Source organism: Pseudochaenichthys georgianus, chromosome 14 (genome assembly GCF_902827115.2).
Source record: "Pseudochaenichthys georgianus chromosome 14, fPseGeo1.2, whole genome shotgun sequence".
Classification (NCBI taxonomy): Eukaryota; Metazoa; Chordata; class Actinopteri; order Perciformes; family Channichthyidae; genus Pseudochaenichthys; species Pseudochaenichthys georgianus.
This window is the reverse complement of record NC_047516.1, coordinates 21217068-21228847: the sequence shown is the minus strand read 5'-3', so window position 1 is coordinate 21228847 and position 11780 is coordinate 21217068. Positions and strand designations below refer to the sequence as shown.

Sequence of the window (11780 nt, the reverse complement as noted above, 5' to 3'; positions counted from 1 at the left end):
TCTCTCAACACTCAAACAAAACCCTCCATTACAAAATCTTACAAAAGACCACCCCCCCCCTCAAGTCTGTATCAATCTCAGTATCAACCACAAAAAAGGTAAAAAGACGTCATTTCAAATGTTCACCGTACAGTTGGACTCGTGAAACTTTGCATGCAATTTTTTTCATTTAGACAGGAAGAGATTCAATATGATCTTAACAGTGAGAAGCCTCATGTGCCAGTGGAAGCCTTTTTGTCAAATTGTTTTATGGAGCAAAGGTGCAAATATGTCGGTTCTACAAAAACATTTTAAACCCCTTTGTACCAAACTGAATACGTGACAGGAACACACGAGTCGTACTGTTATTTACAAGCACAACTTTCAGGTTACTCTCAGAGAGCTCTTGGCAAATACTCATCATTGCAGTTAACACTTAAGACTATTGCACAAACGACATCATTAAGACAAAAGGAAGTGAATTATTTTCATGGATGTTACACGATTCTCCCACGTTCATTACCTCAGCCTTTGGCGAGGTTCACAAGTTTCATAAGGCTTTTGATTCTTTATTTTTTATCTTTATTTTTTGTTCTCAAAGCTTACTATGAACAGGCTGTGAAAGTCATTACGAAGACTTTGACAGTGTCCCTGTGGGTCGTAGAGATGATGTAACACTAGTATATAAACGTTATAGCTGTGAGTTATTATCAGTGTTGAGTGATGGTTTATGAGACTGCTATAAAAGATGAGAGGACGACTCTTCTCTCTGTGTCTATTTCTGTCTCGGTGTGTGGATACTAATGGCACTAACGCTCGGACACTGCAACACTGTGGCAAAATCCACACAAGCAAGTCACAATTGACTGCTGTTTTACATTAAAGTATGAACAATGCAGTGAGGTAAGAGATGGTACAAACATGTATTGTGACTACTGGTTTTGGTTTCAAGGAATAGTGCAGTGAGCTTCATCGTCCAGTCAGCTTTGAGGATACAGTGGCAGCCGGCTGGAGGTCAACAGGTTTTTAGAGAGTGTTTTCACAGAGACAAAACATTTAAACATGTAATCAAGGTAAGGGTAAGAGTTGGGGTCTGTTAGCTGGTGAGAATCAGTCTACGGCTCAATTAGTAACCAGTTACAGTAATATTACATAAGAGAGTACCTCTTAACTCAGTTTATAATACAGTGTGTTGCTCGTGTGTGTGTGTGTGTGTGTGTGTCCCGTGCATGTGTTTTACATCACGTCCCATGTCCACTCTGTATCTAGGCCACAGTGAGGTTAATTCATTGTTTAAGGATCCGTTTCCAATCTCATATTCTCAGCGTCATCACTTCTTATTACATTATGATAGTGGAGACTAGAGATACACAATTTGTTACTGTCACTCAAACCTCCTTTTTATCCTTCTTTTTTTTCAAGTCTGTCTTGAAAAGTGGCTCAGTTGCAATAAAGGGACAGTTCACAGTTCAAAAGGCCGCTCTGGAAGACCTCTCCAACTTATCAAATGTTGAGAGGGGTCTTGAGTTCAGTCTGTCTTTACTTTTTTTTTTATTCTTGCCATGTACCCCTCAGCAAAGGGTCTTAAGTGCACCTGAAGCACAGAGGAGAGTCTGCATGGGGTAAGGAGGGGGGGACACCACTTCCTCAACCACTTGTTCTGGCCGGAAGGAGAACGGCTGCAGTTGGACTTTCTTCTTTAGGATCTGTCCGATTCCCATGGAGGGGAACTTGCTGCGGTGCGTCGGGCTGTCTGGATCGCTGCTGCTGCTGTTGTTGGACGGAGGGCTGAATGCTGAGGTGGGGTTGAGGGCACTGAAGGCGGACTTCGGAGGGCTGAATGCCGAGCTCCCTGGGGGGCTCCCTATGGTGCTGGGCGGGCTGCCGCTGGTGTCGGAAGATGCGCCCCAATCTGACGAGATGCTCTTCTTGGGCTGTGGGTTGACAATTAGGACGGGAGGACTCGGGATCGTGGCCTTCTTCAAGTAGGAGGAGTCGGGCTGGAAGGCAGAGACGTGGCGGGGCGGGGAGAGGGTCCCGTTGGTCAGCTTGTACCAGGGCGAGCTGGGGGTGTCTTCAATTTGCTCGGCTTTGGAGAGCGAGCCAAAGGAATGCATGCCGATCGGTGACGGTGCCGGCGGGGCGGGGATGTTGTGTTCGGGGCTCGTATTGACTTGTGGGAGGGTGGCCAAGCGCCTCCGTTGCTTAGGGGTGTTGGAAAAGAGAGGTTGGATCTCGAGATATTCCATGGAGGAAGAGGCGACTGTTCCGGGTGGGGCCAGAGGTGAATTACGATGGCCACCAGTTAAGGCACGCAATATACCTGAGGAGGAAATGAGAAGCAATTTAAATTTTGGAATACTGTCACTCACATATTTGCATTATTTTCACTGCATGTACAAGTGAGTAAGGGTATGAGAACAGCATGTACTTTCAGCCGAGTCCCTGCACATTCTACGTCATCTGTGAGTATGTAACAAGCAGGTGTAAAAGGTACAAGAACATTCAGTACAGATTTAATCCGTGTGAAGAACGGCTTGACCTGACCTGCTGTATCTGGAACAGCTTATGACTTTTTCTTTACAGTAAGGCAAGACAAGGCAAGTTTATTCACACAGCAACTTTCAACACAAGGCAATTCCAAGTGCTTTACAAAAATGAAAAATATTAAGAGCATTAAGAAACATAAATGGCATGGCAGTGCCTCTTATAGGAAAATGAGTTTAGGCTCGAGCTTTGCCCCCGTTTTCATTATAACTTCTACAAATAGTGTTAAGGACCACCTATCATTATTTGTTGAAAATCACAGGCCCAGTCTTTTATGAAATATGTATTTGACTATGCTGCTGTGTTGCTAGATTAAATTCAGAGTAATTCCTTAGAATATCTTTACTTCTGTTCTATTCTGTTTAGTAATTTAATCTGGCGGACATCAGTTAAATTCAATTATAAAAAGTTTTGTGTTTGGCCTACGATTGAATGGCAACCAGGATGTTTCTTCTTATGGGTGGGTGGTTGGAAGGATGGATGGATGGATGGATGAAAAAATGGATGGACGGAGGAAGGAGTGGATGGATGGATGGATTGAGGATCGGACAGACTAACTGGTAAATGTGAAGAACATGCATGCTCAGTCAACGTATATATAATATAATAATATATATATATATATATATATAACTGTATAAATAAAGGTGAACTTTTGGAACACATATACTGTATCTTATTATCTTTATTTGACCCCTCACCTGTTCGGTGTTTTTTCTCCTTGCTTTGCCCCTTGGCGACAGCCAGGTAAACAGGCGTCTGCTTGGGGGGGATGGTGAGCTTGTCGACGTGTTTCCTCCACTGGGTCTGGAAGTATTCGTTTTTCTGCTTTTCTCCTTTCTTCTTTTCTTGGAACTGCATCTCCTAAACAGACAGGGCAAAACCACAAATTATGAAAAACCTGTTCTTTTACTAACTTGGCAATGTGTTGGTCATTATGATATTCCAGTTTTATTATGTTTTCTTAAAATATTGAACAATGTTTCCTTAACACCCTGTTATTAGAAAGACTTTCGACAGATGTTAGCAGGGATCTCCTTACCCTGTATTTTTTAGAGAGTCTCTTCATTTTCTTGTTGAGGAGGAAGTAGACAGCCAGAGTGTGGCAGGCGCGGTTGGTGAGGACGGCACTCAGAACCTCACTGTGTTTGTAGTTCATCTTCTCCGTCATATGTAGCAACACTGTGTGGTTTATCTCTTCGATGTGGATCCTGGATACAGAAGACAGAGAAAGTTAATGCCTTGTGATGCTTTAAAATTGAAGGCAAAAAGGTTTCTCTATGCATGCTTAAACAGATAAGCAAAATACAAATTCTAAGTGTGCGTGAGCCTACCTGTTGAGGTACGGTGTGCCTGTGTTCTTGTTGGCCAGCTGTAGCCAGGAATCTGCCATCACTTGATGGATGTTGGGACGCTTGTTTGGATCTGGTTCAAGAAGCTTCTTCAGAAGACAGATGGCAGCTAAGACAGAAAGAGGGAGAATAAATATTCATAAACTTCCTCAACTTGTTGTACGGAGGAAAGAGGAGGAAAGTTTTGTCAATACTGAAACTTATTGTTGCATTACATATTTCTCTTCAGCAATGTGACGCATAAACTTGGCAGTCATCCTCCTTATCCGCTTTCATAATATAAGACGGATAAGATGACACATCCGTGTCATTGGGTTCTTAATAATAAGTTACATAACCTGGTTAAGACATCTGTTATTGGTATTAGAGTGAGACTCGTGATGCAAGCAGATATTGTGGTGAGCGCCACTATTTCCAGCGATGCTTTAACACACCTTTGTTCCTCTGCGAAAATGTTTCCTTTATTTCCTTGCTTTACAGAATATTAGTTAAAGCTCAGTAGGAATAATTAGTTTCAATATGGCTGATTACATATATTCTAATTCTACAAATGTATAATGGCTTCAATGGAAGATTAGGAGGAATTGTGCCGTGCAATCTCAGGAATTCTGACCGGTCACCCTGAGGCAAATAACAATAATACACATAATTATACTTTTATACTGTTCATGCATTGTCAGTGACTTGACAGGAACGGGTTGGGTAAACCTGTTTCTAATTATGAACTCACACAATTACGGTTCACCTGAAGTTTTCTTTACTTACCACCAATGTTCTTGAATTTCAACAATACAGAAATACCATTCAGATTTTCCATTGTGTTAAATTATTGACTGGAAGGATTCTGCCGTAGTTGACAGGTTCATTCTTTAGAAATGCTTGTCATTGGGGAATCGGTTCCAGTTTGATTTATATGCGCATTTGCAACCTTTCACTCATCGAGGGTTTTATTTCCTCTAACTCACTGAGCTGTTTGCTTACTTCTAAGTACGGCTGCATTCCTCTTAAGAGGATATCAAACAAATGTAATCAAGGCGTCTAACTTAGAAGAAGATTGACCTTTATTGATTTAAGACATATCTGATTGCATAGTTCTCTCTCCACTTATTTAGTTTTGTAATTTGTTTTTTGACTTGAGTGACCAACACAAAATGTTATGTCAGAGAGATTTCATTAAGGCAATTTGGAAATCCAAACCACAGACTCACAACGAAAGATTACCTCCATTTCATTCCAGCATCTTATTATCAAAACAGTTCATCATGGACTATGTCACCTGACACCGGACCGACAACATTCTGTCCCCGTCATGTCAAACATCACCGGAGATGTTCTTGATTTAAGGTCTAATATATTTGTCAGCACATTCAGTCAGTTTTACCCTGGGGGGGATTGCAGTGCCATGAAGTGATTTATAGGGTATGTTGATACATTCGTTCTTGACTGTAGGAAAGGCTTTTCTGTTGAGGATTTATTAAACAGTTGTGCATTAATGTGTTGAGTTTTTACCTGTGCAAAGTGAGGGAGGTAGAGGGTTCATCTCCTTGTCCACCATCTTCTGGTGCAGGGCTCGGAGACTGAAGGGCTCCACGGTGAACGGCAGATTCCCAGTCAGCATGGCGTACATGTTCACACCACTGGAAGACCAAAAAACACACTTCAGCTCAGAATGCATGTGAAATAGATGTATTTAAACACACTGATATTTACAGACATACATTCTATAAGGAAGAAGTAGACACTCACATGGACCAGACATCCACTTTGGGCCCGTACTTCTTCCTGGAGAGCAGCTCGGGGGCGGCGTAGGCGGGACTTCCACACTGCGTGCTGAAGGGGTCTGAGTATCCCAGGATGCCTGCGCAGTTACTGAGGCCAAAATCTGAAGGACAGAAGAGGTGGGGGTGAATGTTATTTCTGGGTTTTATTACCGTCTTTTCAGGCCACTTGTTAAACATGTCGCCCCTTTCAAAGCGTTACACACACAAATGGAAGCAGATTAACACTATGGTGAGAGCTCGTAAGGCATTTAACAGGATGTGTAATTGCTCTTGGCTCTTTAACACGTGGAATATCAGGCAAGACAATACAGAAAATAAATTGCATTTCTTTGTAATAGACAGTTTTGAGGTGAGTTTATTTCTGTAAATGTTAGTGTTTGAGTTACCTATGAGCTTTATGTTGTCCTGCTCATCCAACAGGAGGTTTTCTATCTTCAGATCCCTGTAAAACAAAGATTCAGTGTTAACACTTATCTAAGCCACACATCATCACACAATGCACAAGCAGTAGGGGAGGTCAACACCCCCCGTTTCAATGTGGGTCACGCTGGGTGATTTTCGGGGTCTATTGTGTGCCTTCAGATCCCTCCTTATAAATCCTGTTATACAGTTATCTACATGGGTCTTCTCACCATGATAGACATTTAGTTCCCAGAGTCCCAGACAAATAATAGAATTTTCCTGGGAAGAGCTTTGTGTATTGTATATCTGGAATTTCATTCTGATGCAGTTCATGTTTTTTTCTGCCCTAAATATAATCAAACATTTCATCACAAGATGTAACCATATTTTGTAGGAGAAAGGCACTGGAATTATCCCTGCACAGTGCATGGAAATTCAGCTCTTTTTTAAGTTTTTAAGAAATGCTTAGACGCTTTCTTTAAAACCTCTTTGGATGGCACTGACAATATTTCTAAAGATATTTATATTCTTCTCTATCTTTGAAGAGCAATGTGTGTATGGCTCATTATTTGTAAGTGTTTATTTACCTGTGCACTACACCCGCCCTGTGCAGGTGCTCAACGGCCAGCACCAACTGACGGATGTATTTCTGAGTCTCCCTCTCATCCAGGCGCTTCTTATCATAGATGAGGTTCATGAGGTTCCCGCCGGGACACAGCTCCATCACCAGGTAGTAGCTGTTCTCCGTCTCCAGGATGTCCAGCAGCTGCGTGATGTTGGGGTGACGGATCATCTGCTGGATGTGGCCCTCCCTCCGCAGGTTCTTGGTCACATATGAGTCCTTCTTGGCCTTCCGTTTGTCAATCACCTTCACCGCCACCTGGAGCAAAATGGAGAGGAAAAAGCTATTAGATGAGGAACGCACTGTTTTGCGACACATGATATTGTGAATAATACCCATGGAGAATGAAGCACTTGTTCACTGCTGTGCTTTCGGAAGAGGTTTCAAAGAGAGTTGCAGTGTAACAGGTGACAAGCTTCTCAGTCTCCACTGCGGACTATATTACTCGACACTGACCTCTCCCTCACAGCTGCTCCCAATGTGTGGCAACCCAGACGCTATAGGGCCCTGAGGCGGAAGCAGAAGGGGAGGTATGTGTGTGTGTGTTGGAGGGGTAACTGAACCATCATAAACCGAGGGAAAAACAAATGTTACCCTATCTGTTGAGAAGGCGCTAAGGCCAAATGGACAGATGATATTTCCCCATTTGCCCCGGAGTTTAGTTGTAGCTTAAAACACACAAATGTAAAAAAGGACACTGAGGGACGACTCAATGGCACAGGTTCAATAGGATGTGAAGTAGGGCTGCTCAATTAATCGTATTTTGATCGCAATTACGATTATGGCTTGCAACGATTACGAAAACAACGTAATCGAAATAAAACAATTTTTTTTCCTAATTATTATTTTTCTTTTTTTTCAACTTTTTTTTTTTTTATTGGTTTTTCAGTTGAATTTTACTTAAAGTTCAGGGTAATTAACTGTTAAAAACATACCGTTCACATTTTCTTTCTCCAATAAATTGATGTTTTCAAAGTAAATGGATAATCGTTTTTAATAATCGTGATATCAATTATTGACCCAAATAATCGAGATTATGATTTTTGCCATAATCGAGCAGCCCTAATGTGAAGTAAAGATTTCTGGACATATGTGTTAAGTTTTCTTTCCTCAATTACTCATCCCAAGGACTTCACTCTATGTTTCTCTGCCCTTGTTGTCTCATTGGAGGAAAACCTTCAGACTCCTCATAAAACGCGGAGAACATGTCCTTTATGACAAACACGTCCCTTTGTGGCTGATTACATTCAATAACATACCCATCTCCTTTATTTCATCCTCTGCCCGTGTGTCTCCTTGTATCCTGTCTAGACCGAGTTCAAGAGCATAGCTACCATACACTGCAAATCATCTCAAGGAGAGCCTACAGACATGGAAAGGCATGACCGGTGAAGCTAATCACCATATCCATTAATGAAATGGTGAGGGCTGTGTGTATGTCCCCTCTTTCTTCTGTCCTTCAGCTTGTCTTTCTTTTATACCTTCGTCCTTTCATCTCTGATAATTGATTCACCTCTGAAAACCTGTTTACAACTGCCCATTAAACCTGGCCGTATGTGTGTGTGTGTGTGTGTGTGTGTGTGTGTGTTGAACTGTATAGCCCATGTTTACGCCAAGCAGCGTGGATGAGAGAAGGGGTGTGGGGTGTGTAGGGGAGGGGGGGATGGGGCACTGTATTTACAGTAGTCTATGTGAAGAGGGGGAGGTTGGGGATATAGAGGGGGAGGGGTGTGCCCAGCCAGGGGGCTACTGGGGATTCAGTTGTTTATCAGGCGCCCCTCAGACAGAAACGGGGGAGGTGGGGTGGTATAGAGGAGAAAGTGGGTTACAGACATCCAAAACATGTGCATGTGACCTCCCAAGCCCCCTGACCACAACATCCCCATCCCTCACCTCTCCTCACTTCCAAACCCCCCCTGCCTGAAAACACAGACCCTCTCTCATCCCCGCATCCTCGCTGGCTTTCTAGGGATGCTAAAAAAAAAGGGCCCTTTACTGTATTTTCTTTTCCCCTTACTACATGTTTGCTTGAATAAACTCACTTCCCCTCGCCCCCCTCCAAGAGCCTGACCCTGAATGAGAGAGAGAGAGAGTGTACAGAGAGAGAGACCATGTGCTCTGCTTGCTTGTGTGATTGCCAGTGTTTGCATCATCCTCAACAAAGGGAGGGAAGAGGAGATCAGTGCTTTCTTTCTCCTCACAGCAAACGGGAAGGGAGGAGGAGGTGAGCCACAGGATAAGATCATGCCTAATATTCTAAATATATTCAGTGGCAGTGTTGTACATATATACAAACAGACATAGGTACATGTAAGGACATGTGAGGAAAAAGGGGGTACTTGTTTTCCAATATGCAAATGCTCTGGCTGCCCCTCAAAAACAGGCTGAGGAGACAAAGGCGACCAGTGGCCAATGGTGGTCCATATCAAAGCCTTGCGCTGGCAGAATCCTAATGAGGCTGAAGCCCATTTATCAACGACATGATTTCATATGCAAGTAGCAGCTCTGCTCTCCCATAGGTCGGCCAATTTCCCTCTCTGTTCCTATCATAGGCTTGCGCGCGCCCACAGTGAGCTCACCACCACCAGCAGACAAAGGAAGGTTCAGGAAAAAGCCACATACCGCACAGCTAGGTACCAACACATGTAAGGAAAACACAGGCAGCTCTTCCTGTCTCTCCCACACACACACAAAAAGTAAATATTGTCACAGGAGCTTGGCTAGAAAACAAACCCTGCTGGGCGTATGGTGAGTTCAGCAGCTGGTGATGCTGCATGAGCTCATTAACAAAGCCTTCCTTCGCAAACAACACTTTCTCCAAGAAGTCTATTAATACATTGCAAACACATGTATGGCTAAACTGTCAATGTATGGTGAGGGTTTTTTCTTGGTTGACAGGCATGTATGAGTCAATAGACAGCAGACACTGTCCACTGATGGACATGTGAAACACCAAAAGGCACCATGCTGCATGCCACTCATAATCTATATATAACATACATGGGCTATAACAGTCAGAACAAACTAGTTCTCCAAAAGGAAAAAGTTAATTAATTCACAAGAGTTGTTTTTTAAGCTCAAGAAGTCAGGAGTATAACATTTAACTTGAATTGTGTGGCATCATGTGATAGGATCAAAATACATATAATGTAATACATACTTTGTTAAATCAAGAACGACAACATGCACTAGCTACAACTCATTTAACCAAACCATGTTGCATTTAGACTTAGTGACCCCACAGTCTTACCTTTTCCCCAGTCATGGCATGGAGACCTTCTCTCACTTTGGCGAAGGACCCTTCTCCCAGCTTCCTCCCGATCAGATAGTTCCCGACCCGTTTGGTGTGATAGAAGTTCTTCAGGATCTCCGCCGCAGGACTGCATGAGGCCGGGAGGATGTTCTCATTCCCGGCACTATTTGGGGTCTTTCCCTCATATACCCCGTGGCTGTTGTCTACTACCATGGCGCCGTCTGCAACCGGCATCACAGCTCTCTTATCAAATGTTAAAAGTAGCTACGCAGCGTGTCCCTCTCCCACCTTAGAGGCGGGTATTAAATGCTTAACGTCCGGCAAAGTGCGTAAAGTCCGGTCTGTCTGCGTCTTGCCCCTAATAACAAATTAAGGGAACCGGAGATGCGCCACCTGTTCGCCCAAAGCATCCAGTGAGCGCACTCAGCAGATTCCAATACAGGTCTTGATAAATGTATAGGATTGAAATGACACAGAAGAATGTCAGATTCATTCATGGAAAGATATTTAAATGACGCAACCTGACTTAAATTCTAATAGGGTTTTAAATGCTGTAGCTCAGTCAGAGGTATCGTCCCTACTCCATACATCTCCTGGATAGTCTGAGTGCAGGCAGCGTGTTTTCAGTTTGAACTGACTTTACCGGTCATATGGGTGGGCGTTTCTTACGGGTGAGAAAAAACACACACAGCCCCTCATACAGTGGTGGTAGCCGGGGTACATTGCAATCCAATCAGCGCACGCAGGCGGAGCACATGTGAGAACAAGGGGGATGACTCCACCCGGTACCACCGCGCCGCATGTTGCGCTCAGATTGTACACAGCGATGAACAAAGATATTGTTGGAGGAAAAGAGACACAGCAACACTGTGACTTAAAAATATTACGATTTTTGTTGTTGTATTTCCTGAAACATGATTTATGGCTGTCTATGTCGTAAATTGATCTATTGTCAGGTTTTATTTTTGATGGAATTGTGCGTAAAGGGTACAAATGTTCACACCATGTGCTGTGAATTACGCACCCCTTAATAACATGGATCACAATGTCATAGTCATCTTGTGGCAATAAATATTGATAATTCATAATGATAATAATAACATTAATACAAACAAATATAATAATAACTATAATATAATAATGGTGTCCAATAATTGCTATTGACCTGTTTCATTGTTTATCTGTTGGAGTGTTGATGTTCTGCTAACATGTTGCTCCACTACAACAGGGCAGACAAAGAAGAATTTTCCATTCGTTCATTGAGGTGTTCACTGGCCTAATTAAGGTGGTTATCACTCAGAGGAGAACACCTGCAGGGAGGGGCAACAGATTGATTTCTTTGGTCTGTATTAGGATTCAGATAATTTTAATCTGACCTAATATAATTAGCCTATGCTATTTGTTTTCCTACAGGTGCAAAAAAAAAACACACCTGACAATTAAATCCAATAGAACAGCCTTACACTATACTGTACTACCAATTTAAAGCATGAGTTTTCCTAACTCTGTGGTGTTCTATCAGACTCTGTTTTTTTTGGTGTTACTGCATCAGATTAAATATACAGGTGTGCTCCATTATGTTCACCCCTTGTGATCCTGCATGGAGAGATTGGGAAGAATACATGTGTACTCAGTACAGTTTGACTGGACCATGCTTTCTAGACACCAAACCAGACAACCAGACATGAAACCAAAAGTATGAGTATACCACCATCTATTGGAGTCACGTTGTACTACAAGAAATAAAGTAAATTCTACTGAGACTTGAGTGAGCCTGCAGTCCTGCTGAATGCTTTCATTCTTTATTTTCATTAATTCTATAGTTTACTTATGACTTGAAAACG

At 42.6% G+C, this 11780-nt stretch overlaps 1 protein-coding gene across 1 annotated transcript; it reads right to left on the bottom strand.

Annotated features, from left to right (window-relative positions):
- Positions 1 to 10525, bottom strand: hunk (hormonally up-regulated Neu-associated kinase). The gene is made up of 9 exons (XM_034098506.2): positions 9934 to 10525; positions 6649 to 6941; positions 6046 to 6101; positions 5625 to 5760; positions 5388 to 5515; positions 3861 to 3987; positions 3569 to 3737; positions 3228 to 3390; positions 1 to 2302 (listed from the first exon to the last, which is right to left on the bottom strand). Exons 1-9 carry the CDS (start codon positions 10168 to 10170, stop codon positions 1551 to 1553), a joined length of 2061 nt encoding a protein of 686 aa, XP_033954397.1. The 5' UTR covers positions 10171 to 10525; the 3' UTR covers positions 1 to 1550.
- Between the last annotated feature and the right edge of the window lie 1255 nt (positions 10526 to 11780).

Coding starts and splice junctions, on each gene's coding strand:
- hunk (XM_034098506.2), bottom strand. CDS start 10,170: ATGCCGGTTGCAGACGGCGCCATGGTAGTAGACAACAGCCACGGGGTA. Junction 5,761..6,045: donor GGACAACATAAAGCTCATAG/GTAACTCAAACA, acceptor TCTGTCCTTCAG/ATTTTGGCCTCAGTAACTGC. Junction 2,303..3,227: donor GGAGAAAAAACACCGAACAG/GTGAGGGGTCAA, acceptor TTTCCTCCTCAG/GTATATTGCGTGCCTTAACT.